The sequence below is a fragment of the Propithecus coquereli genome, unplaced genomic scaffold, assembly GCF_000956105.1.
Source record: "Propithecus coquereli isolate 6110/MARCELLA unplaced genomic scaffold, Pcoq_1.0 Scaffold316, whole genome shotgun sequence".
In the NCBI taxonomy this organism is placed as follows: domain Eukaryota; kingdom Metazoa; phylum Chordata; class Mammalia; order Primates; family Indriidae; genus Propithecus; species Propithecus coquereli.
In genome coordinates this window covers 540733-568693 of record NW_012148797.1, presented here as the reverse complement: position 1 = coordinate 568693, position 27961 = coordinate 540733, and the positions used below count along the sequence as shown (strand labels likewise).

At 39.7% G+C, this 27961-nt stretch overlaps 1 protein-coding gene across 1 annotated transcript in view; it reads left to right on the top strand.

Annotated features, from left to right (window-relative positions):
• Positions 1-27961, top strand: part of GNPTAB (N-acetylglucosamine-1-phosphate transferase, alpha and beta subunits) — a 74855-nt gene that overhangs the window by 2618 nt on the left and 44276 nt on the right. The window contains exons 2-4 of the mRNA XM_012650273.1: positions 20305-20390; positions 25536-25655; positions 26714-26755. Of these exons, the coding sequence (XP_012505727.1) occupies positions 20305-20390; positions 25536-25655; positions 26714-26755 (248 nt within the window). The remainder of the gene's footprint in view (positions 1-20304; positions 20391-25535; positions 25656-26713; positions 26756-27961) is intronic.

Sequence of the window (27961 nt, the reverse complement as noted above, 5' to 3'; positions counted from 1 at the left end):
GGAGTGCTAGGATTATAGGCGTGAGCCACCTGGCCCGGCCAGAACCCATCCTTTAAAAGCTCTGTATTTCTGTTTATTATGAGGACAGTGGCATTTCAGACAGGAGTCTGCATTCTCCTCCTTTGCCGACAAAGTAATAAAACTTATCTTTCCTTCCTCTCAAACCACTTGTTCTCATTCTTCTGATGCGACCTTGAGGACAAGGTCCTCAAGTGGCCGAACTTTTGTAACTATTTTATGTACTTTTTCATTCCATGCCTGGCTGTTTACTAAAAGAAAAATGTTTTGTCACAGGCTTGAAATGGCCACAGATCTTAAAGTTTGGAACAGAAAAGAGGAATGAGAGAGAAAGAATGCCAACAGGTGGCATGAGAGGTACACGCAGCTGGCATGTGGTTAACCTGAACTACACAGTGGAAAAGAGGAGCCGCAGGATTAGGCAGATCTGGGTTTGAAATGCTGGCTCCAGTTAATAATGATCGTGATAATAGCTAATACTTGCATAGGCCTTACCAGGTGCCAGGCTCTCTCTTAACTGCTTTGTGTACATTGACTGATTTAATCCTCACATCACTACACCTGTGAGGTAGGTGCTATTATTATACCCATTTTACAGGTGATGAAACGGAGGCATTTGCACAAATTAATCCATATAATTCATGGCAGAGCTGGGCTTCAAACCTAAGCAGTCTGGCTCCGAGGCTGTGCTTTTAAGCATGCCTTCTTACGGTTTCTCAAACAGCCTGGCTGTCCGTTGTCTGATCTTGGAAAGGAGGCATAACCACTCTGAGCTTCCTCATCTTTAAATTGGAGGCAAGAATACCTTCTTGGCAGGGTTGATGGTGGGGTTTAAATAAGACCTGTATGTAAAGCACCTCACACAGTCCCTGGCATATAACAGACCCTCATTAAATAGTAATAGTTACTGTTACTATTTATTATTGACTATTTTATGTCCTAAATCCTTATTTTGAAATATACCCTTGAAACAGAATACTTTCTCTTCTTTTCTTTTTTTTTTTTTCCTTTTTTTTCCCCTTCCTACCATAGCTGTCCAGGGGAAACAATATTTTCAACACAACTTGTTAATAAACTCACTAATTGTAATGGATAAAAGGACTAAGAAGATCATTGTTAACTGTGAATTCATCATCCTTTTTTCCTCTTTCTGTATAAGAGGTATTTGTTAGGGTGGAAAGCCTAGTAGGTGCTCATGGTGTGGGTGGAGAAAGATTTCTCACTCAGAAATTAAGATATCAAAGTAAAAAAAGTTAATTTTATCCTTTTGGTAGGGGGGGAGAGAAAGGAGGGGGGAAGAGCGGGAGAGGCGTGGCATCCCAAAGAAAGAGAAGGGAGATGCCAGCAGGGAGGCCAAGTGGCCTGCTACTTTTGTGGGGACAAAGAGAAAAAAATAGTAATTGTTGAGGAGTAATTATCAGGCGGCTGGCAGCTGGCTTTCTTGCTTTTTCTGTGTGCCTGGAGACTTGGTTATCTCTGAGATGTAGTCAGGCTTATCACAGGGCAAGTGATTTTGACCCTGAGATATGGTGGTTTTCGGCAGGGAACTAAGGCCAGGAGTTTACCCCCTTGCTCTCTGTCCCAGAACTTCTCAGGAACACCTCCAGGCTATAGAAATAAATTCTAAAGGCTGTGAGCTGGTGAATGTAAAGAGAAAGATTTACTTTTCCTTTCTGTCTTTGTGCTGTTTTCAGATGTTTGTGACAACGGAACCCTGCAGGGTGCCCGCCAGTTGGGGAGAGAAACAGCAGAGAGTAGGGAGAGCTCAAGATTGATATTTAGCTGTTGTTAGGAAATTGAGGGATTAGATATTTTCCTGTTATTTCAGCAAGGCCGCCATTACAGTATTGGCTGCTATGTGTTTTTTTTGTTGTTGTTGTTGTTTTTTGTTTGTTTTGTTTTTTGAAACAGAGTCTCACTCTGTTGTCTGGGTTAGAGTGCTGTGGTGTCAGCCTAGCTCACAGCAACCTCAAACTCCTGGGCTCAAGTGATCCTCCTGCCTCAGCCTCCCGAGTAGCTAGTCCTACAGGCATGCGCCACCACACCTGGCTAATTTTTTTTTTTTTTTCTATTTTAGTTGCCCAGCTAATTTCTTTCTATTTTTAATAGAGACGGGTCTCACTCTTGCCGAGGCTGGTCTCGAACTCCTGACCTCAAGCCATCCTTCCGCCTCAGCCTGCCCAGTGCTAGGATTGACTGCTGTGTTTTGATTAACCATTTGTACACTCATCCAAATTTTGAGAAAGAAAAGTGAAATTGAGGCAGAGAGGTATTAACATTTTTGTTTGTTTTCCCCTGAAGTTGAGCCAAGTACTTTCTGGAGAACCCTTGGGAACTCTGATCAGACAAAAGCAGAGCTGGATCCAAAGGTGACACTTCTACAGGAAAGGCCCTGGGAATGGGGACTAATGGTCACAAAAGTACATTGCCTTAGGGTGAGGGTAGCAAGTACAAGCCTGTATGTTGCAAACTGGTTGACTTGGGCAAGTCACACGGCCCCTGGGAGCCTCAGTTTCCTCTCTACAAATGAGAGCACTAGATTGACTATGCTCTTAAGATCCTTTGTAGCTCAGAAAGTTCTGATTTTAAATATTTGTTCTCTGTTAGTTGCTATTGTATAAACTTCAAAATGTGTGGCTTTTGAGGTAAAAATTTATTATTTCAAGGCTACCATCATTTAGTTGAACCATTTATATACAAGTCTGCAATCCTTCACACTCAGTGAGGAAAACACAGACCATAAATAGCTTCAAGTCAGTTCAGGTCAGGTCAGGTTTTGTTGCCAAATAAGGTACAAAAACATCTCCTGTGTTGAGAGCTTTTTGGATTTCAGGATTGGTAACAGGATTGTAGATCACTGGTGTGTGTGTATCTGTGTGCATGTGTGGGGGGGTATGGGGAGGGGGTGTGTGTGTGTAACATCTCACTTCTTAATATGCACCAAGTATGGAAACAAATATCCAATAATTAACTTACATAAGGAAGTCAGATAGGTTCAGATAGAATCTACTCATAATAGATAGTAATTTTTCCCTGGCCTCTCTGCTCCCTTTTGTTCACCTGCTTTCTATGGCATTTTTAATTTTTATTTATTTTTCACTCTGTCACCCAGGCTGGAATGCAGTGGCATGATCATAGCTCACTGCAGCCTTGAACTCCTGGACTCAAGCAATCCTCCCACCTCAGCCTCCTGAGCAGCTGGGACTACAGAGGCATGTACTACTATATCTGGCTAGATTTTTTTTTTTTTTTTTGAGACAGAGTGTCACTCTGTCACCCTGGCTAGAGTGCAATGGCATGATCATAGCTCACTGCAACCTCAAACTCCTGGCCTCAAGTGATCATCCTACCTCAGCCTCCTGAGTAGCTGGAAATACAGGCGCATACCACCACAACTGGCTATTATGTTCTATTTTTTGTAGAGACAGGGTCTCAGTCTTTGCTCAGGCTGGTCTCAAACTTCTGAGCTCAAGCTATCCTCCTGCCTCGGCCTCCCGGAGTGCTAGGATTACAAGTATGAGCCACTGCACCCAGCCCACACCTGGCTAGATTAATGAGATGTTATTTTCAGTGAAAAGAGAGTTGAAAACTGGGTCCAGCTCAAGTTATGTTCAGCCTTGGTGACCAGTTTCTTATACTGGCCCAATTTCAAGAAAGAAATTAGTTATCAGGTTTGTATTTGATTAGGTCACTCATTGAACAGGTATTTTGAGTGTGTTCTTGGCCAAAGGCAACAAATAGGTAAAGGGGAAAGGAGACCAGGTCTGAGAGTCAGGGGGCAGTCCTGATCCTAGCTCCAGCACAAACTGGGATCCTCAGTGGTTCCCAAACTGTGTTACTCCTAGCTGCCTTGTGGGTTGGGAGCTACCTCTCTTACCTGTTTTATGTAGATTTCTTTTTTTTTTTTGGTGTCAGGAGTGGGATTTGAACCTATGTAGATTTCTTTTAAGGGGAAAAGGTGTCATTGTTTAAAAAAATGTTTTAAAACTGGGCGACTAGATTCAAGACCCCCATTTTAGCTTTAATGTTTTGTGAATACAAATCTGTTGGGTTCTTCACATGGAAAGCATGCTATAATGGAGTTTGTGCTACAAAGAAAATGACAATGGCTACACAGCCTTTTTAAAGAGTCTCTTTCTTTTGGGAGGTTTGGGAGAGTTACATAGTTCAGCCATCAAAGCAGGGGCCTTATCTTATTCTCTGCTGTTTTTTTTTAGCACCTAGAAAGTGCTTGGTACCAAATAAATACTTGATGTGTGAATGAATGAATGAGTGAGTGAATGCATTGAGGATGATCTTAACTAATATTCTTTCAAACTCATTTCTAGTAAAGTTTTCTGGACTGATGCAGAACATTTATAGTTACCTTTTATTTCTCAAAAATTATTGATTTGATTATAATTTGCACATTTTCATGCTCTAAAAGTCATTTGTGTTCTGATAACTTTCTCTAAAATCCTGAGGCCTGCTGTTAGAATGTACGTGGTAATTGAAAAATACAGGGTGAAATTTCTGGCACCGTTGGATCTGGCTACTCAACTGATGCCATCAGGAATCTTGTTTTGTCCCTGTTCTTCAGCTCTGCTTTCCCCTTTTTGGTTTACTTCTCAGACAAGCTCTCCCCACATGGAGCAAAGATCACTGCTGGCAACTCCAGCTTCTGTTCTACCAGTTTAGTAACTGCAGTAAAAAGATAGTTTCTCTTTCTCATTAATGCCAGCTAAACCCAGGGCTGCCTGGGGGGAATGAGTGCCCTTGTGATACCCTCGTTAACCACCAGAATCATCTCCAGAGCTGGGGGAATGGGTGGGGCTGTCAGTCTCAGTCGAACCACAGGAACTGAGAGGGGAGCCCAGAGGGTGATCACGGGGCTGTTATCAAAAGAAGGGCCAGAGCAACAGTTGTCCTAGGTACTGGCTTCAGTCTGCACCCATTTCCTTTCCTCAGCTTTAACGTTGACATTGTCTGTGATAGCTGTTAGCACTTTACCTTGCTCTAGAAGATGTAAAAGTGGGTTGTTTCCATTTTCAGTAACTTGTTAATTAATCTTTCTGTGAAACTTGTGTTATTGGGTGGGTATATTAATATGGAGCTTTGTTAAACACAACTCAGATGTGCCCTCCTGTATCTTTTAGTAATGATTCAGTATATGTCTTTAATATGGTGATTTGATGGTTACATTTGGCCTGACTTACTCTTGAGGTGTAAATATTGTTTATTTTGTTAATGAATTTTAGCAATTTATGAGAGAAAAACTTGACCTTTTTGCAGCATCTGGCACTCTGGTGTTTGGAAGTTCTCCCTCTTTCTTCAGGAAAACCACCATCCCTTTTCTCTGTTCACCCTCCCCACTCACGGTTCCCTCTCAGCCTTAAATGCTGGGGTTCCCCAGGCTTTGCTCCTTAGCCATCTCGTCCTAAATATGGGAAATGCCATGTTTCAGCCCCCATCCAGACAACTGTGACTCTTGACCTCCTGCTGCCTCCAACAAGCTCTTGGTCCACACTTCCTTCTAGCTTCCTGTACCATATATCTTCCACCTGCCTTCCTGTGACACACAGTGCTCCTTCATCACGGCACTTTTGTCTCCTTGAGCCCAGACATAGTTTCAGAATAATTCCTCTAACAGTTTGGGGTTCCTGCAGCGTCCGAGAACACTCCCAGAACATGGAAGAAGAACTTGCCCAATGACCTTAGCAATCCTTTCCTGGCATTGGCCCCAGTTGGGTCATAGAGCCATTTCTAAATGAATCCCTTGAAAGGAGGAAGGGGTTACTTTTACAATCTGACCTACCCCTGAAGCTGGGGACTGTTTCCCGTTATGTGGAGGTGGCATTCCTTTATGGAAGAAGAATAGGGAAATGATGCTGGGTAGGCAACTGGCTGCAGCTGTCATGTTGAGTAAGCACAGCTTGTGGGATGTGTAGCCAGCCTCTTTTCTTACCTTCCACTGGCCCTTTATATTGGCTTGCAGGGTTAACTCTACCCCTGCCCAGAAGAAAACTCGGGTGGACCTAAGACTTCTGTCACTGCTAGGTAACAAAAAGTCCCATGGTCACTTCATACTACATAACGTCCATTTAGCAATTAAAGTCTTCAGTACTAAGGCATAACAGAACTTCAAGCCTAAGTTGAAGCTTCTTCCCCACTGCGCAAGCACCGGCCTGTGCCAGGCAGAAACCCTGCAGTTGAGGAAGGGAGGGTGGGCACAGTGGGCTTGCTTCTCACTTTCCTCACCTGATGCTTCTCTTCTCCCACCCATGCTGTGTTGGAGCATGTGGAAGAAGGAAAGGAAATGAGGGCAGGAAAGTCCTTCTTAAACAGGTGCAGGAGCTGTCTTGGGTTTGCAAGTGTCAGAGCTTGTTCTCTCCTGAGTGCTTTCAAAGGATACCCTTCAGAGACCCTACCCACCATTACATCTGGGCACGGTCACTTGGTTTTCCCCTGATGAGACCAGATGTCTCTTCATTCAGACTGATTGCTTACTCATTCCATAGCCTCTAAGAATCTGATGATACTGGGAGCTTCTCATCTCAGCCTCTCTGCCCCTCCAGAGGGCCTGATCTAAGGTGACCCTCTGTTGCTTCTCTCTTGTGTGGCCCACATTTGGTGCATGGGACATCCACATCCTTTGCTCAAACTAGGGGAGTGTGGGCTGATTCCAGCACATGACAACCTCTATTTTGTCCTCAGAATAGTTAGCCAGCCCTTTATATATTTCTCGGGTGTGAGACAGATATGCTACCCACCCAACTCCACGGACCCATAGTGAGCTGTGTTGGTGATCCTTTGAGCTCTTTTCCTGGACTTGAGGGGATGGGAAAGAGATTCCCATCACTCCCCTTATATGAGTGGAGCAGGAGTCATAGAATGCCACTTGCTTCTTAAAACCCTCCTCTGATGCTCTTGGACCTTTATACCATGATTTGGATGAGTTTGCAACTGCTCCCTAGGAAACTTTGCATCTTGGCCCAACACCTCACTTTGAAATGTGGTATCTTGTATTTTGGTGCCTCAGAAAAAACTTGTATTTTTACATGCACATCAGTGCAGCTACCAGTTAATTGAGTTTGCCCAGGAGATGGAACTTACTTGCCAGTTCTGTACTCAGCACCCCCAGCACAAGGATGGAATCTTTCTTATCTTCAAATCCCTGTGCCTGGGCTGAGTGCCTGGCTCATTCATTCAGTTAGTAAATATTTATTGAGCACTGTACCAGGCCCCTGGGGATATAGCAGTGAACAAAGGAGACATGGTTCCCACTGACAAGGGGCTTATATTCTTGTTGTGCAGCCAGACATTAAGTGCTACTTCATTAAAATTGTGAGAAATGCAGCAAAGAAGCAGAGGGTGTCGTGGGAGAGACTGGTAATGAGAATAAGTCTTACCTGGTGGCTGGGGGTCAGGAGAGGCTTTCTTGGATGCTGTTTGAGTTCAGTTCTAAAGGGTAAGAATTACTGAGGCTGAAGAGAGAGGAGGGCAAGTTTGCTCTAGGGCAGTGGTTCTTAGCTGGGTACGATTTTGCCTCCCAGGGGACATATTAATATTCCAGTGTCTAGAGACATTTTTGATTGTCACAGCTGCGACATGGGGTGGGGTTGGTGCTACTGGCACTTAGGGGGTAGAAGCCAGGAATTCTGCTAAATGTCCTATAATGCCCCCCACAATACAGAATCATCCAGCCCCAAATACCGATAGTCCTGAGGTTGAGAAACCCTGCTCCCAGCCCAGGAAACAGTGTGAAGGCCTTGAAGTCAGGGCACATTCAAGAAGGCAGACAAAGGCCCATGTGGTTGGTAGAGAGCAAGGCAAAGTGTGGATCTAGGGGAGATCAGGGCAGTTGGTGGTGCCCTGTTCCCAGAACCCCATAGGTAGTTAGGTGTCTGGGACTTTGTTGTTTGTCCTGAGAACAATAGAGTGCCCTTAAAGGTTATTATGTACCAGCCTCTAGTGGGTAGAGGCCAGGAGTGCTACTAAATATCCTATAATGCATAGGACAGCCCCCACAACAAAGTGCCGAAGTTGAGAAATCCTGAATTAGAGGAAGCAAGAATGGCTGCAGGGCAGTTAGTCTGCAGGAGCCCTTGGGCTAGGCTGGTGGAAGGGCATAAAAAGAGAAGTTGTGTCAACTTCTAGAGGTTTAGGAGGCAAAATCATCTGGTCTTTATGTTCCATTGTGTGTCAGACAATCCACTAACATCTTGGGATATAAAAGTAAGCAAGACAGACAAATTTATTTGCTCTCCCAGATCCTAATTGTAGGTGCTCAGTGAATATTCATTGAATGAATACTTGCAAGCATCAAAATTTATTTTTGTTTGCTGATTGTGATTGAGCCTAGTGAGGAAGGGTGGTTAAAATGAGAGGCCTAATGTCTATAAGGCACCTTGCACAGAGTTTGGTGCCAGGTGTTCAGTAAATGCTAATTAAGTGCCAAATGTCCCATCTCAGGACTGTTCTCCACCTGGCCACAATGCTCATGAAGACAGGAACAGGAGACCACCTTCTGGGCTAAGGCCCATTAATCTTTCCTTAGAGACAGAACAGAAAAACTCACAAAATCTTTCTTTACCTCAGCGTACTTATTATGGCTGATACGAAAGCAGAGGGAGCAAGCACTTTATTTATTTAACATGGATTGCACTGGTAAAAACATGTAGGCTTCTCTCTAGTTCCTTTTAAAATGTGACAAACAAGTGTAACTAAATATATATATTCCGATATATCTTTTTAAATTTCTACTGTTCTTTAGATTGATTGTTCCCATCTTGTGATCCAGATGCAGAATCTCTAGCAGTTGATGAGTCAGCCTGTGTGTGATTCATATGTGCACTAAATTAAGGAGGAAAAAGTGATCTTTAAAAAATGTTATAGACTAAGTCACTCATGCACAGAGTGAAATACATTCTCCAATTAAACTAAAAACCATATTGCCTACTTTAAAATTACTTCCTGAAATTGCTGCTTCTTTTAGTATTTTAATTTATCCTTTCCCCTTGATATACCTTTTTTCTTCATGACCTCATTCCCTTAACTTCATTTTTGTGTCTCATTAATTCCAAATTGGATAAAGCTTCTTTAGCAAATTTTCAGAAGTTGTTCATGTGACTGATTTATGAAGGTTCTTTACTGCTTACTAAAATAAAGACACAACAATGTTTCTTTCTGTTCTGGAGGAACTCACTGTCCAGACAGGTAGATGGGCAAGCAAGTAGGCAAACTTAAAATGCATGATGATAAATGGAGTTGAAGAATAGGTGTGGGTGCCAGGTACATTTTCTCAGATGGGGTAACATCCGAACCTGGTCTGGGAGGAGATGGTTGAGAGAAGAAAGGGGATCCTTTTTTTTTTTTTTTTCCCCTTTTAAAGGATTCCATAAATAAGATGCCACCACTGATCTTTTTACTGTGCCTGTAGTTGTGCCTTTTCTAGAATGTCATGTGGTTGAATCATATAATATGTAACCTTTTCAGATTTCCTTCTTTCACTTAGCAGTATTCATTTAGGTTTCTTCTATGTCTTTTCATGGCTTGATGGCTCATTTCTTTTTAGCATTAAATAATATTCCATTTTCTAGATGGACCACAGTTTATTCATTTATCTGCCAAAGGACATCTTGGTTGCTTCCTATTTTTGGCAATTATGAATAAAACTGCTATAAACATTTGTGTACAGGTTTTTTTGTGGACGTAATTTTTCAACTCAATTGGATAGATACCTAGGAGCTTGATTGCTGGATTGTGTGGTAAGCCTATGTTTCGCTTTGTAGGACACTGCCAAACAACCTTCCAAAATGGCTGTACCATTTGAATTCCCACCAGCAATGAATGAGAGTTCCTGTGGTTCCACATCTTCACCAGCTTGATGTTTTTAGTGTTTTGGATTTTAGCCATTCCATTAGGTGTACAGTGGTGTCTCATTCTTGTTTTAATTTGTAATTCCCTAATAACATGATGTTGAGCATCATTTCATATGCCTATTTGCTATCTGTATGGGGGGGGTTTACCCATTTTTAATTGTTTTTTTTTAATTGTTGAATTTTAAGAGTTCTTTGTGTTTGTATATATTTTTTTCTTTTTTCTTTTTTTCCTTGTTTTTTTAGAGACAGGGTCTTGTTCCGTTGCTCAGGCTGGAGTGCAGCGACACCATCATAGGTCACTGTAACCTTGAACTAGGCTCAAGCAATCCTCCTACCTCAGCCTCCCAAGTAGGGACTACAGGCACATGCCACCATGCCCAGCTAATTTTTAAAATTTTTGTAGTGATGGGGTCTTACTGTATTGCCCAGTCTGGCCTCCATTCTCCAACCTTGGCCTCCCAAAGTGCTGGGATTATAGGTGTGAGCCACTGCACCAGCCTCATTGTATATTTTGGATACCAATCCCTTATCAGATATGTGTTTTTATATTTTCCCCCAGTCTGTAGCTTATCTTTCCATTCTTTTACCAGTGTCTCCCAGAGCAGAAGTGTATAATTTTGATGAAGTCAACTGATAAATTTTTTTTGCATGGATTGAATTTTTGGTAGTGTATCTAAAAAGGTATCACCAAATCCAAGGTCACCTAGGTTTTCTCCAGTGTTGTTGTCTAGAAGTTTTTTAATTTTGTATTTAACATTTAGATCTTTGACACATTTTAAGTTAATTTTTGTGAAAGATAAAAATATCTGTGTCTAGATTTATTTATTGTTTGAATGTGGATGGCCAGTTGTTCCAACACCACTTGTTGACTATTCTTTCTCCATTGACTTGCTTTTGCTTCTTTGTCAAAGATTAGATTACACTTATGTGGGCTTATCTCTTGGTTCTGTATTCTACTCATTAATTTATTTATCTATTTTTCACTAATTCCACATTATCCTGGTCACTGTGGCTTTGTAGTAAGTGTTGAAGTTGGGTAGTGTTAGTCCTCTGACTTTGTTCTTTTTTTAATATTTTGTTGGCTACCTTGGGTCTTTAATTTTTCCATATAACTTTAGAGTCATTTTATATATATCCACAAAATAACTTGCTGGAATTTTAATTGAGATTGCCTTGAATCTATAGATCAAGTTAGGTAGAACTGACATGTTAACAATATTGAGTCTTCCTATCCATAAACATGGAATTTTATTTAGATCTTCTTTTTTGGGACTGAGTCTTGCCATGGCTGGAGTGTGGTGGCATGATCATAGCTCAGTGCAGCCTTGAACTCCTGGGCTCAGGTGGTCCTCTTGTCTCAGCCTTCCAGGTAGTTGGAACTAGAGACATCTGCCACCACTCCTGGCTAATTTTTTAATTTTTTGTAGAGATGAGGTCTTGCTGTGTTGCCCAGGCTGGTCTTGACCCCTGGCCTCAAGCTGATCCTTTCACCTTGGCCTCCCAAAGTGCTGAGATGATAGATGTGAGCCACTATGTCTGGCCTAGGTCCTCTTTGATTACTTTCATTGGCTTTTTGTAGATTTCTTCACATAGATTTCATACATATTTTATTAGATTTATACCTATGTGTTTCTTTTCAATTTTGGGGGAAGGGACACTAACCTAAATGGTGTTGTATCTTTAATTTCAAATTCCAGTTGTTCATTGCTCATATATAAGAAAGTAGACTTTTGCATGTTAATTTTGTATCCTGCCATCTTACTATAATTGCTTATTTGTTTCAGGAGATTTTTTTTTTTTTTTTGGTTGATTCTTTGGGATTTTCTACATAGACAATCATGCCATCTGTGAACAAAGAGTTTTATATCTTCCTTTTAAATCTGTTTACTTTTTATTTCCTTTTCTTGTCTTATTGCATTAGCTAGCACTTCTGGTACAATGTTGAATAGGAGGGAAGAGTTGAGGGGGAAAGAGTCCATCCTTGTCTTGTTCTTGACTTTAGGGGGAAAAGCATGTAGTTTCTCATCAAATATGTTATTAGTTGTAAGTTTCTTGTGTATGTTCTTTTTCAAGTTGAGGAAGTTCTCTTGTATTCCTAGTTTGCTCAAGATTTTTTTTTTTTAATCACAAATGGATGTTGGATTGTCAAATTTTTTTTTTTGTATCTATTGATATGATCATACAACTTTTCTTCTTTAACTTATTGATGTGAAGGATTATATTAATAGATTTTTGAATGTTAAGCCAGCCTTACATGCCTAGGAAAAATCCCATGTGGTTGTGGTATATAATTCTTTTTATGTATTGTTGGATTTGATTTGGTAATATTTTATTGAGGGTTTTTACATGTATGTTTATGAAAGATATTGGTCTGTAATTTTGCTTTCTTATTTGTCTTGCTTTGATATTAGGGTAATGTTGACCTCATAGAATGAGTTAAGAAGTATTCCCTCTGCTTCTGTTTTCTAGAAGAGATTGTAGAGAATGGGTATCATTTGTTTCCCTTTAAATATTTGGTAGAATTCACCAGTGAAACTATCTCTGTGTGTTGCTTTCTGTTTTGGAAGGTGATTAATTATTGATTCAAATTGTTTAATAGATATAACCCTATTCAGATCACCTGTTTCTCCTTGTTTGAGTTTTGGTGGGTTATATCTTTCAATAAATTGGTCCATTTCATCTAAATGATCAAATCTATGGATATAGAGTTGTTCATAATATTCTTTATTCTTTTTGGGGGGAGGTTATTGTAGTGATTTACTTTTCTTTTAAATTATTGTGGTTAAACATATATAACATAAAATTTGTCATTTTAGCCATTTTTAAGTGTGTAACTCAGTAGCATTAATTACATTTATGCTTATGCAGCCATTACCACTGTCAATTTCCAAAACTTTTTCATCACCACAGAAACTCGGTAACCATTAAGGAATAACTCCCCATTGACTCCTCCCTTTAGCTCCTGGTAACCTCTGATCTACTTTCTGTCTCTGTGGATTTGCCTGCCAGACATTTTATATAATGGAATTATACAATATTTGTTTTTTATTGTTATTATGGCAGTTTTTGCTTGTTTTTTCTTGCACCATTTTGCTAGTATCATACTCCAGAGTAGTCGGGAACCCGTGGTCTTCTCATTTTAAAATTGTTCATTTTTAAACACCACAGGAGGCAAGAAAACTTCATCTTTCTCTGCTGCACCCCTTTTAATAAAGAATTTGTTCTATAAAATTTGGATCCAGTCAAAAAGCCACACTTAAGGACCTGGAAGGCCACATGTGGTCTTGAGACTGCAGGTTCCGCACCCCTGCGATTGTTGTTTTTTTCATATAACGTATCAAGCACTTTCTCCCTTGACTAGTCTGTAATGCTCCACAAAGGAAGAAACTTTGTTTTGGTCATTGTTGAGTACTCAGAGTCTAGAATGGAGGCACATAATGTTTATTGGCTGAATTAAGTTATTAAGTCAATATGAAAAACTTCATTAAACTTTTTTATGGCAATTAAATTTTGCCAAAATAAAATTTAAAAACCTTAATTAGAATAGTTTTGGCTTCTGGTTTGAAAATTGTAATATTGATAGAAATATTTACCAGGTTAAACCATCTCTTTGTTCATATTTTAGTTCTATTTTTTTCCATATGATATACTGTAATTATTTGTTTCATAACTTGTCTTCCTAGTAGTCTGTGAACCCCTTGTGAGGTTAAGTAAATTCAGTGTTATTTCATACTTTTATACCTTGTGTTTCCTTTGTAGTTGTCAGAGTATTTGGATATACGAGAGCTGTCCGGAAAATATCCAGCCATGAAAATTAAATATTAATGATGGTTGGATGCTTTCTGGACAGCCCTCATATATCAGCTCACTTGATTTTTCATAACCACCCCTTATGGGATAAGGTAATATTATTTAAATTTTACAGTTGAAACTTAGTGTTAAGTGACTTGTCTAAAACAGCAAAACTAGAGTTTAGGTCAAGCATTCTGACTCACCACCGAATGTAATTTTGTGACACTTATTCTGAATGAATAGCTGTAGCACTGTCTAATAGAACTTTGTGCAATGATCAGAATGTGCTGTATTTCTGCACTGTCCAGTACGGTAGCCACTAACTGCATGTAGCTATTGAGCACTTGAAATGTTGCTAGTATGACTAAGGTACTTAATTTCTTACTTTATTTAGTTTAAATCTAATAACCACTTGTGGCTAGTGGATGTCATACTGGACAGTGCAGGTCTGAACTCAAAGGTAGAGTAACTATTTGCCAGGACATTATAACAAGGACTCAAACATTGGCTGCAGAGGAGGACACTGGATTTAAAGTCTTTCCTGAAGAATTCTGTGACTATTAAAACTGAGCAGTAAAACAGGCAAACCTAGACATACCTGGAAAGTCAGTTTGAGTACATTTTGAAAGTATCTTTCCGTAGTTCTCTCTCTCTCTTTTTCCTTTTTTCCTTTAGCCAATTGTGGTTGCTGGAGGTTCTTTTTTTGTTTTTAATTTTTGTTTTCTTTTAGATACAATTTTTATACAGTAAAGTACACTGTCAAAGCTTTAATGTTCTTAATTCTGACTTTTAATACAATTTCCTTTATTATTTTGTCTCCTTCCTTCTTCCCCAAACGGCAAACAAATCCTTCCTTTTTCTCTTTTCCTGTATTTCCTTAAAAATCTTAGCTCTCTCTTAGGAAAAGTCTGTCATGATTAGCCCTATCCTTTATTATTTCTATCCTCTGATAGTGTTTAATATATTTTGATCTGTACTCATTCAAAAGCTAAACAATAAATACTCCTACATCATTTCATGCAAATAAATGATTAGTCCTTAATAGAGCCCTGGTTTTCATTTTGTGCTCCTTAAAAAATCTGTTCAACAAACATATGCTGTGTGTCTAATTCCATAAAGGATCCAAAGAAGGTAGGCGTGGTCTAGAAAAGTGTCTTTAATTAGTGTTTGAGTAATAGTGATCATGCATCTTGGGTTTGAGTTATTTCCTTTAATTTATGTGAAGAGGGGAAATCGCCCCAGTTTTAATAACCATTCAACTCCTAACGTGAAATAGGTTAATTTTTTTTTATTTTTAAATCTGTGTTTATTGCACTAAGCCACTTTGCATTGAGAAAAGCAGCATCTTGAGTCAAATTGATCAGAAAGTGCTGCCGGTGATGAGCAGCCTTAGCTTCCTGATTGGTATCAAAGGAGGAGGGCAGTTACAAAAGATAAAGCTTAGAATATCTTTAGTATATCTTGTTCTTTCTTTGAGTGCCTCTTAATGCAAAACAAATTTTGTTTTCAGAAACTATGAAGAACCTGTTGTAATCTGGGAACATGATACATTTCCTTCTTTCCAGCCCTCGTGCTTGGGGGAGGACAAGGTTAGAGGGACCTTGATTCTGAGGCAGCTTCCAAGGCATCTTAGCATGTTAAGGCACCTGAGCTCCAGCAGAATCATACAATATGTAAACTTTTGAGACTGGCCCCCCCCCTTTTTTTGTTATAAACTCAGCATAATTCTCTGGAGATGCATTAAAGTTGATGAAAGGTTCTCTCTGTCTTTTGAAGCAGTCTCTTTTCTAGAGGTCTGGCTTTACAGTAGTAGCATAGCTCAGGAGCTTTCCTCCTAGTGTTATATTTGGGCACCTCCATATGCTGTAATTGGAGATTAAGAATTTTAATGGTTTCCTTTTTAGTAATGTTCTCAAGAGTGCTGGCAAACTGATTTGCCAAGTTAACTAGATTTGGAGTACACATAGTTCCTCGTCCCATGCAGACTCTTTTGACCAGCTGGGAGGTCTCAACATAGGCCATTCACAAACAGAGTTAAAGGTTATTGGAGTAGAATCAACATCTATAGGTAGTCCAGCATTTTCTTGAAATACAACCTGGAGCTTGCTATAATAGTTGTAAACTGGCTAATTAGGTTCTTGGGTACAGCCCTAGAGTATTTTCCAGTCTAAGGCTTTAGGAAAAGCCTTAACAGGCCTTGTGGAGTTTTTTTCCCAATGCCTTGGGCTATATCGTAGTCTTTAGGAGTGTTTTGCCTAAATTCCCCTCAGGATCACACCAACAAGCCTTGCCCATCCAGTGTTGTGCCTGACCTTCACCAAAAGTATGTCAACCAACTGGTATAGGTCAGAAACATCTGGCTGATAAGCCTGGCTATGTTGAATTCATCAGCAAATCACTGAAGGTCCTCAGTGACCGGGAATTCCTTGGCAATGGCTCAAAGGTCAGCCCTGCTCCAAGAAACGAAAGAAATATGAATCATCAGTGAGTTTAACTTTAAAGGAACAGGTTTTAGCAGGCCAACGAAGGATAGAGAGGAGGAACAGATGAAAGAGAAGGAAGTCTCTTCCAGAGAGGAAGAGTTTGGGTCCTTAAGGCCTTTCCTTTCTTAACTATTTGTGTATCTCAATTAATTTTTTTTTTTTTTTTTTTTTTTTGAGACAGAGTCTCACTCTCTTGCCTGGGCTAGAGTGCCGTGGCATCAGCCTAGCTCACAGCAACCTCAAACTCCTGGGCTCAAGTGATCCTCCTGCCTCAGCCTCCCGGGTAGCTGGGACTACAGGCGTGCGCCACCGTGCCCGGCTAATTTTTTCTATTTTTAGTTGTTTGGCTAATTTCTTTCTATTTATAGTAGAGATGGGGTCTCGCTCTCGCTCAGGCTGGTCTCAAACTCCTGAGCTCAAACAATCCTCCTGCCTTGGCCTCCCAGAGTGCTAGGATTACAGGCGTGAGCCACCGCGCCCCGCCTATCTCAATTAATTTTGAGATAGTATCTTGTAGAGAGGGCAATTTTAGGATCCTGAATGCATTTAGGAGCTTTGAGGTGCCAATTAAAGTATGCCTCCCACTCAGATTGTTTAATTTTAGGACCACAGTCTAATAATTTTCTTCTAAGAAGGACAAATTTGGGGAACTCAAAAGATCCCCGGGATGGCCATCCACAATTGTTTTGGTTCTCTATCCACTGGTTTAAAAACGTGCAAGAGAGAAGACCATAACTTTTGAACACATAGCCGGCAGGGGTCCCAGGAGGGGGGCCATTATTGCATGCTTTAGAATTTTGGACTCCCATTCTGCTTCTTATTAATTTCTTGAGAGCAAAAGAAAACCCTATAAGCCCTGTCAGGGAACACTTGGGGTTTGAATCTGTGTGAAGGTAGGAGTATAAGTGTACACAAGCAAGCCAGAACAAAACTGAAATCAAAAGTTCTCCCCATCAGGTTTCTCTTCCATAGTGTTAACAAAACTTTCCATAGAATACTGTATGTCATGAGCCTTAAAGGCCCTTATGACCCTCTGTTTAATTAGTCCACTTTATTGTCTTTGATGTTGAACTCACAGGGTGCTAGGTGGCCAGGGGCATTGTCCAACATCAAAAGAACTTTAAAAGGCAGCCCTTTACTAGCAAGGTACTTCCTGACTTCAGGGACAAAGCATCTGTGGAACCAATCCAAAAAAAGGGTTCTCCTTATCCCAGCCTTCTTTTTGTACAGCTGAAAGACTAGTAGCTGGTATTTATCTTTTCCCTTCAAGGCTTGGTGGTTAGTAGCTTTATAGAGAGTCTTAATCATAAACCTGACTACATTTTCACAAAACAGTAGGGTTAGCCTATCCCTTCCTGCCCTAAATCCTAGTGCCTACTTCTCTTCCTTACTATTTTTTTTTTTTTTTTTGAGACAGTCTGACTCTGTTCCCTGGGCTAGAGTGCCATGGCATCAGCCTAGCTCACAGCAACCTCAAACTCCTGGGCTTAAGTCCTGCCTCAGCCTCCCGAGTAGCTGGGACTACAGGCATGTGCCACCATGCCTGGCTAATTTTTTATATATATATATTTTTAGTTGTCCAGCTAATTTCTTTCTATTTTTTCAGTAGAGAGGGGTCTCACTCTAGCTCAGGCTGGTCTCTAACTCCTGCCAGAGTGCTAGGATTACAGGCGTGAGCCACCACACCTGGCCTCTTCCATACTATTAAGTGCTCTTTGTGGCATTTTTTGCTCAGAATTAAATTAAATGTTGTCTGCATTAAAAACCTGTTCAGACAGATATTGTTTGTCCTCAGTGATTTTCTTAATGGCGTCTGGTCTACTGCCTCTTGGTTAGCAGAAGCTGCTTATCCTGTTAGCTTGATATTTTTAAGTCAAACTGCTTTCTAAAATTATCAAACTATTCTTTGCTGGTATTAAATTCTCCAGCTTTAGATCCTTCATCTTCTTTTTGCTTTAAGTTGTAACAACTTTTCTTTTTCTTGAATCATGTTAGAGTCTATAGGTAGATATTCCTTTTTTATAACAATCGTGCATCCACATGAAAGCTGCATTTTCAACATTAGATTAAAAAGGTATTTCACAAAACGTGCACGGTTTTCACACCTGCTGGTGTAGCTGCAGTGCCGGTTTCATGAATTTGCTTTTCTTTTTTCACAGTGATCATTGCACTAAGTTCCTTTATCTTAAAATGTCTGGCAACCACAACTGTAGACCTCTATCTGTGGTACATACCAAGCAATTCAGCTTTTTCTTCTAATGTTGTGACTTTTCTCTGCTCCTCGGGAACACTTCCAGCAGCACTAATAGCACTTCATAAGAATCCTATGGTATTTAGTGCAAAATTTACATATTGCACTAAGCATGGAAAATATGGGAGAACTGTTGAGAGATCATTTTTTACTGTGACATGCAATTTACTAGAGATACCAACTACTCACGGGTAGATAATTAGTGTCACATGGAATTTTAAACAGATATAACACTTGAGCTCAACTCAATAGCAACAGGAGATGGCTATGAAATTATTACAATAGTATAGCATATATTACAGTTAATTTTATGCACTTATTTTAATATTGCATCTTTACATTTCTCTCAACTGCAAATTGTGTTTATGTGCATAAGTTGTGATAAATTTTAACTTCTTATAATAGATTTATTTAAGTTCTGGCTGATGAAGACAGAAGTAGTAGGTGCAGCTTCCAGGAAGTCTCCTTAACGGAGGGGCATATCTTTCCCTTTCTTTTCCTTTCTGCTGTCTGGAATGAAATTTAAATGACTGGTGCTCCTATAGCCCATCTGAATGTAGCAGGGCCACTTCCTAGGGGTGGCAAAATAGGATGCTGGAAGAAGCCTGGGCAGGAAGCAGGGCATTTCAGGAAGAGGAATAGAATAAAGGACATATACAAAGATTAGCTAGCAGAGGATGAGCTGGTAAAGGAGACAGAAAAGGAGCCACCAGAGTGATAGGAGGAAAACCAAGAAAGCATTTCAAGAAAGAAGAACTAGGCAACCACTATGAATTGAGTAAGATAGAGATCAGGAAAATATCATTGGATTTGACAAGGTGAAGAGCTTGGCAATTAATATTGAAATGGGTTGAAGGTTGAAGGTTGAAGGAGGAAGCGGGAGATGATCTTGAAAGGGACAGAATTGGGATAGAAGGACTAGCTGGGAGGGATGTGGAATGAAGGGAAGGTTTTTCTGAGATATGAGAACTTGTTTAAGTGCTGACGGGAATAATCCTATTGGGAGAAAATGAGAAAGACAAGGTGTTAAGAACATGAGAGTTGACGAAATCCAGAGCAAATGGACAGAGATTGAATGTTTGCAAAGAGGAGGGACACTTCATCTCTGGTAAAAAGAGTGAAGAAGAAAATGGGGCATATGTCTGGGTAGGTTTATAGATTTGGGATGCAGACAAGAGGAGGCTTACCATTTCTTCCGAAATGTTTAGCAAGGTCATCAGCTGAAACCTCATAGGTAATAAGGTCATCATCCTCCCATATCTTGTCAGTCCCGTCTGTTTCAGCTTGTGTTCATGTATGCTGAAGAGTCTTTCTTAAACTTTAGATGGATGTGTAGCTGTATTAAAATCATTCAGTATCTCTTCATCCCAAGGCACAGACGACCTGTCACAGTTAGGACCCAGCTTTCTTTCCTAGCTGCATTGCTCTGCAGTTATCTGCGCATGCTCTAAATAAAGCCAGCTACAGAGTTGCCCTAAAACAATCTGCCCTTGCTGCTTCTCAACCTTTGAATATGCTCTTCCAACTGGCTGGTAGCCCCTTTCTCCCTACCTGGTGAACTCATTCTTCAAGACCCAATTCAAATATCACATCTTCTTAAACTTCTTTGATTCCCCTACCCCTTTCCAAGGACAGTGAGACACTAAATCTTTTAGGCTGTCCAGGTCAGGTACTGTAATTTGTCTGGATCTAGCACAGTGTCTGGTATGTGGTAGACAGTAAGTGAAGGAATGAATTTTGATTGTTTTGCCTATTCAACTCTAGCAATTCCTGATAAAATTAAAATGAAATGAAAGTTACATATTCTTAGTTTTGTTTGTTTTTTTCTAGGACACATGTTCAAAGATATACTCTTAGTTCTTGACACAGAGAAAACATTGTTTCTTTTTCTTCTTTCTAGGTGGTTCTGGAATGGAGCCGGGATCAATACCATGTCTTGTTTGATTCCTATAGAGACAATGTTGCTGGAAAGTCCTTTCAGAATCGGTGAGAAGAGATCTGTTTTGAAGAATATCTGTTATTCGGACCTAAATGATGAGTCATGAAATCATCCACACTTTAAATATGACAGTTGAAGGATCTTTCCAAATTAAAGATATAGTTTAATTTATTTATGTTTTTTGAGAGACAGGGTCTTGCTCTGTCACCCAGGCTGGAGTGCAGTGGCTCAATCATAGCTCGCTGTAACCCCAAACCCCTGGGCTTGATCCTCCTGCCTCAGCCTCTGGGGTAGCTACTACTATAGGCATGCACCACCACATACAGCTAATTTTTACATTTTTTGTAGGCATGAGGTCTTGCTGTGTTGCCCAAGCTGGCTTCAAACTCCTGGCCTCAAGCAATCCTTCCACCTCAGCCTCCCAAAGTGCTGGGATTACAGGCGTACGCTACCGCACCTGGCCTATTATTGTCGTTTTAAAATGTCTTAGTATTTTTTAAATGTCTCAATTTTTTTTAATATTTTTTTTAGAACCTATAAAAAAAAGCTTTTTGGAGTCCTTAATAATTTTTTAGTTGCTAAGGATCTGGAAACTAAAAAGTTTGAGAACCATTTCTTAATGTAGCAGTTCTCAAACTTCAGCTTGCAGTGGAGGGCCTGAGAAAATAACGATTTCTTTCCAGCTCAGGCTTTCTGAGTCTGTAGGTCTCAGGGGCTCTAAGAATTTGCATTTCCATTTCCAAGTTTTCTGGTGATGCTGAAGTTGCTGGTCTGATGACCACATTCTGAGAACTATTGCATTAAAGGATTCTTAATGAAATATAATTTCCTACTTTTCCAATTTTCATTTTAACAACAGCTGGTTTCCCTAAAGAAAGTTCAAAATTGATTGACTTTTTTTTTTTTACTCAATTTATTAAGCACCTACTCTGTGCCTTATGCTGTGCTACGTTCTCATAGGGCACAGATGCATAGATCTCTGCCCTGAAGGAGCTTCAAACTTTTAGAAAGAAAACAAGCTTATTAGAAAATGCGTATTTTGAGGTCAGCAGTTTTAATCAAATAGTTTTGTTCTCTTTCTAAAGAATTAAAAAAAAAATTTTGTGTGGAATGTGTCTTCTAATTTTAGATTGCACCAAAATGAGTTTGATTGTTATGTAGGGATATTCAAAATTGCCTCATTTTGATGATAACAAATAAACGGATCATAATACAACATACCACATGTTCTAATATATTTGAAAATACCATTATTTTTATAGAACATTTTCATTCTTTTGCTAGTTTCTGTACAAATCTTTTTAAGGTTGTTTGCCCCAAATGAAAAAAAAATTCCATTCTATGTGACATTAACAAGTAAATATATAAATTTTCCACTGCTACTAATTATGAGGCATTAAGTCAGTCTGGGGCTTGATTTTGTCATCTGTAAAATGTGGATATTAGATTAAGTGTAAAATCTCTTCCAACTCTTTGGTTCTAAGATACTATTTAAGTTCTATGTTTTCTTGTCTACTTTATAGAGTATAGAACCAAGGGACTATTAAGTGACTTTAATGTTCACTTAAAACCACAGTGATTAAAATAAAAGTAGTATCGGTGTCACCACAGCTTTTGTTCTGAGTCACAGGCGACTTAGTCTTTCGCTCTAAAATAAAGCCTGCCTTCTCATCTGTGAACCCAGACAGAGTGGGCTAGTGGTTAGAGCAAAAGATTCACACTCACCGTGACCATGTCTAATAGTAGAAAACAACTGACTCATTGACCTTGTGCAGATCGCATGATCTCCTTTGGATTGTCTATTTCACCAGAGAATTAAGCTGATCGTGTAATATATACAGTATATTATATTATGTTTTTCTACATTGAACATAATGTGGATATCTCTTGAGTATGTTAAAAAATCTTTAATAGCAGATACTTACTTTTACAGGAAAACTTTAGAATATGCAGTTCTCTTCCCCCTTCATTTTTTAACCTTTTCTTTTAAAAATATTTCACTTAAGCAGTTTTTTAAAATTTATTTTTAGTCTGAGTATAAACCACCTGGGAGTCTGGAAGTGAGATGACCTTGGATAATTTACATGTGGGCAATGTGAGGCAGATAGATTTTTTTCTTTTTTAACTGGGAAAGACTGATATAAATGCTGAAGGAATGAACTGATAGTTACTTATCCAATAAATAAGTATTAAACCCCACTTGTGTACCAGGCACTCTTATAGGCCCTATGCATATAGTGGTGAACAAGGTGAACTCATTGACCTTACATAGAACTGGCATTTCAGTGGGGAAAAAAGTGAAGTATAACCTACATATAAGTCAGCAATTCTCGAAGTGTAATTTCTGGAGCAGCAGCAGGTACATTACCTGGGAACTTGTTCGAAAAGCAGATTCTGGGGCCCCCTTCTAGACCTATTGAATCAGAAACACTAGGGGTGTAGCCCAGCAATCTGTTTTACAAGTCCTACAGGTGATTTTGATGCCTGCTAACATTTGAGAACGATTGATATAGATAAATGCAGAAAAAAACCTATATGGCGACTCTCTTGCATACTGTTACAGTAGGGAGAGAGGCTGCAAATGTAGGAAAGAGAGGAGACAATTAATGAATCAGGACAAAGAATGCATGATACCATTTAAGCCCTAGAGATAATCCATCTAGTGGAAAATATGCATGCATAAAAAATAGTACAGCACAGTATGATAAAGATTCCTTAGCAGTGGCCCCAATCATTTTGGCATCAGGGACTGGTTTCATGGAAGACAATTTTTCCACAGACCAGGGTGGGTCGGAGCTCAGGCAGTGATGTGAGTGATGGGGAATGGCTGTAAATACAGATGAAGCTTCTTTTGCTTCAGCTCACTTCCTGTGGTGTGGCCCCCGCCCCGCTATGCCCCCAGCCCACCCCAACTTTCATGGAAGACAATTTTTCTATAGACAGGGCTCTGCGGAGCTCTGTGGCATGATTGCTAACAGGCCACGGACCAGTACCAGTCCACAGATGGAGCGTGGGGAGTGGGACTGCAGCCTTAGAATACAAAGTCGTGTGGAAGCTGTGTGTTAAGCAATAAATTCTCTTTGTAGGGCATGAGGGAAGAGGGGGCTTGGGGAAGGAGGAGGTAGTTAGTTAAAGGAAGCATGAAAGAAAGAACATGCTAGGCCTAGGGAAAAGCATGTTTAAAAGCACAAAGTGTTGCAAGTTCTTGTCATATTTGGGTAAGGGTATACAGTTGTAGCATCCAGAGTGCAAGGTGCAGATTATGAAGGAATTTAGACTTTATTCTGCAGGCAGTGGTAAATCTTGACAAGAGAGTTGGTAGATACTCAGCCATCACATGTGCTTCAATATAAGGTGATTCCTCATTTTCCTCAAGAAGCTCTGGATAGGGTCCCTGTTACCTTGTTGACCTTCATCTCCAATTATGTTCTACCATTTGTTCACTTTGTCTCTGCCCCACCAGGGAGCACTGGCCTCTAGTTCCTTGAACAAGTGAGATATTGGAGATATATGTCTGTCTGAGGGCATGCGTGAAATGTTCCCTTTTTCTGGCCCATTCTTCCCCCATGTATACAATTGGCTCGCTTCCTCTCTTCCCTTCACATCTTTGCTGGAATACCACCTTTTCACTAAGGCCATCTCTGAGCTCCCTCTTTAAAGCCAACCCCCCACATAGACATACTTTCTGTCTTCATTTGCTGCTTTATTTTCTCCATAACATAAAATCTAACTTTATATCCATTTATTTGGTTTATTTCCTGTTTTCACCCTTTTAGAATGTAAGCTCTATGAAGGCACAGATTTGGGTTTTGTTTTATTTACTGCTGAATCCCTAGCATCTAAAACAATGCATAGCACATACTAAGTGCTCAATAAATATTTATTCAATGAATGGATAAACATCCCTTTCATCCAGTCATCTCACCTCTTTCTTTTAAGCTAAAGGTGGTTGACACTTCTATAATATTTATTTTTTTCTTTCCATAATATGAAAGATTTATCCACCAACCTCCATTTATTTTCCCATGAGATAATTAATCCTGCACTGAGTGATATGGTAGCAACCAAAATCATCCTAATCTGTACCTGGACAAATAGAGGGTAAAAGGGTAAGCTTTGGTCCTTGGCCTAAAACAAAACTCCCCCAAAACTATACAGTTTCTTGGAAACTACTGACCTTGCAACAGGCCATGAAAAGTAATACCATTACCCAAATGTATACATGAATTCATATGTCAAAGTGGCATAGGTCTGGAGCAGGCCCTGAAAAATGGGTAGGTTTTGGTAAGTCAATGAGAGAATGGGGAAAAATGCTTTTGTCAAGGGTAGAATCTGGACAAAGTCACTAAGGTGAGGCTTAAACAGCACATTCAAGAATTGAAAGTCTGCGTGACTCTTTGTTATGAGGATAAGATAATTAGGAAAAATGGTGCAGGTTCAGGAAGGTCTTCTGTACTAGTGTCTCATGATAGCAAATATTTATTGGGCACCTACATGCCAGGCACTCTTCTCATTGCTTGGATACTTTAGGGAACAAAGCAGTAAAGTTTCCCACCTTCTTGGAGCTTACAATCTAGGGAGAGGACACACGTAATTAATAGTATAGGTCACAAGTTAATTGTTTAATGTGTTAGAAAGATGATAAGTGCTATGAAAAACGGAAAAGCAGAGCAGAGTGAGGAGGCCAGGGAGAGGTTGGGCTTGGGGACAGGAGGGCACAAGAAGACTGCAGTACTGAGTAGGGCTAGGTCTTCATCATGGGCTATTCAATAACTTTTTATAACTTTGTTCTTTAAACTTCTATTTTCTTTTCTGTTTGGCTGCATTTGTATCCCAGCTCTCTTGTTTGCTATGAGAATATAGCAATTTAATCTAAACCAAGCTTCCAAGACCACCCCAAATAATCTTTAAAATGGAGTAATATCAGCCTCCTTACAGGGTGGTTGTGAGGATCAAATGAGGGAAATTATGCAAAGTGTCTAGCATAATGCAACTCACAGAGAAGGTACTTGACAAATAGTAGGCCCCCAGCTCCAGTTTGAAACCATGCATTTCTGTGATAATGTACCACAGTTGGATTACCTTTGCATTGATATTTTTCTATGATCTCTGGGTTTAAACCCTGTTATAGTCTTATTCCAAATATATTGGGAAAATGCATTTAAGCTGGAGGACTTGTGGGTTTGCCCTAGGCTCTGTCTGCCCATGCCGATCGACGTGGTTTACACCTGGGTGAATGGCACGGATCTTGAACTACTGAAGGAGCTACAGCAGGTCAGAGAACAGATGGAGGAGGAGCAGAAAGCAATAAGGTAAAACTGATTTTTAAAAAACAAACACACATAGTCCTGTGAGCACAAATAAGCATGCATTTGAGAAGGGTGAGTTGATTTTCACAATGCTATACAAACAAAAATCTGCCTCTCTAATCCACACCATTGCAAGATCTTGGCAGTCATCTGCCTGAACCTTGTTTCCTGGTGCCTAAGGAGGATTTGGCTACTTTTGCCAGATGCTGGCCTTACTTTGTTAGATGGCCATTTTATGAATGTGGTGCTCTAGTGATGGCTTGGTCTTCAAGGGGCCTAAAGTGGGGGAGTCCCAGGAAAGCTCTAGGTTTCCTGCTCACTCATTTCAAGTCCCAGGTGTGATATTTTCATGAAATAAGGATTTCTTATGGAAAATAGCTTCACAGTAAGACAGATGATTATTCCCTTGAAAAATATAATAGGGCTACAGACTTATTTTGATTTGAAAAAACAGTAAGATGCATGTATTCCCTTTTCCCTCTTAGGAACATATCATGGACTATGGAATTAGAAACTTTGGTACTTTTTCTTTAATATGTGATTTTGATCATTCTTTTTACTTTATCTGGGAAAGATACAATAGAGTTCCAGAGAGCCTTCAGAGCTAGGAATCTGGCTGATATAACTTCCCCTCTGGTTTCCTCAGGAGTATTTTCTGAGAACCTCATTCACTTCTTCATAAACGTCACGGGTGCACCCCAGTTTCAGGTTATTGGCCACCTTATACTGGAACAAATTCTCTCTTTCTCTGTTAGGGGATGTAAGACCTTCCCAATGCATGGAAATGACTGACAGCCTGGTACCATCTTTTACTAGTAAACTATAAAAGTTTACATTTTAAGTAAACTGTCTTGGTTATGGGGGAAGCACAGTGTTGGTAATATTTCATTGGAACATTTAATTTATTATCCATTTTAAATGTAAGAATTATAGTGCTTCCTACCAGTATGTTAGTTTCATCAGAGTAACCAGGAAAATCAACTTTGTAAGTCCCTTTCACTCTCATTTGGTGTTACCACTAGCTCATGCATATGTAATGAACTCTATTTGCTTTTCATTAGAGAAATCCTTGGGAAGAATACAACAGAACCAACTAAGAAGAGGTAAACATTTTGATTTCCTCTCAAGAAGAAAAACTGAAGGACTGAAGTGAAATTTCGAGATTGTCACTTGTTTTTGTTGGGTACACAGTATTTTGTATTTACTCTATTTCTCTATAGTTTTTGACCCCCGAAGTAGGTCGATCCATTAGATGGGAAATTTTGCAATGCTGAATGCATGGTTGACTGAGAACTCTGGTTATCTGAGTGCTAGCTAACCAAAGCTTTATCACATTTGGAAGGGTTAGAGTACCAAGAATTCCCTTCTTTATAGGTCCCATTAATCTGTCTTGGTGCATTGTTCTCTTGGTCTGCTTGAACTCTAACTTATACCCAATGCTTTCATTTATAAAATTTATATCCCATTTACTTATGTGTTTAATATATATTTCTTTAAAAGCTGTAAAGTTGTGTGTTTTATGTTTAAGGACCTGGGAAGGGGATTTATCCCAATAATAAGAATCAAATATATCTATCTGCAATTGAATTATCCTGACTCTGATAGGTGTTTAAAGTAAGACTGTCTCACTGCCAAGTGGAAACCTTTGTTAACTGCCACTTCTCCCACGTAACCATTAGACTTTAAAAAACAGTTATTAATAGAGAAGATCCTGGGGAATTTGAAGATCCAGAAGTACCTTCTGAATCATCTCTTCATGTTAATTATGGAGTTTTACTTATAAATGATGCTAATGTTAATACTGTTTTGTAAATGACTTATTTAAATAAAAGTAATGGTGCAACATTAAGAAATATTGAGGGAAGGCTGGGCGCGGTGGCTGATGCCTGTAATCCTAGCACTCTGGGAGGCTGAGGTGGGAGGATCACTTGAGCTCAGGATTTCGAGACCAGCCTGAGCAAGAGTGAGACCCCATATCTACTAAAAATAGAAAAAAAAATTAGCCGGGCAACTAAAAATAGAAAAAAAGTGCACCTTTAGTCCCAGCTACTCAGGAGGCTGAGGCAGGAGGATCACTTGAGCCCTCGAGTTTGAGGTTGCTGTGAGCTAGGCTGACACCACAACACTCTAGCCAGGGCAACAGAACGAGACTCTGTCTCAAAAAAAAGAAAGGTTGAGGGAAAAGTGAAAAGAAAAAACTCACATAATTTTATGATCCTTATTCAACAACTATTATCATTTTTATTTATTATTTTCTCTTAATGCATATTTGAGTAGTTACAGTTTTTAATCTGTGTACAGTTTTATAT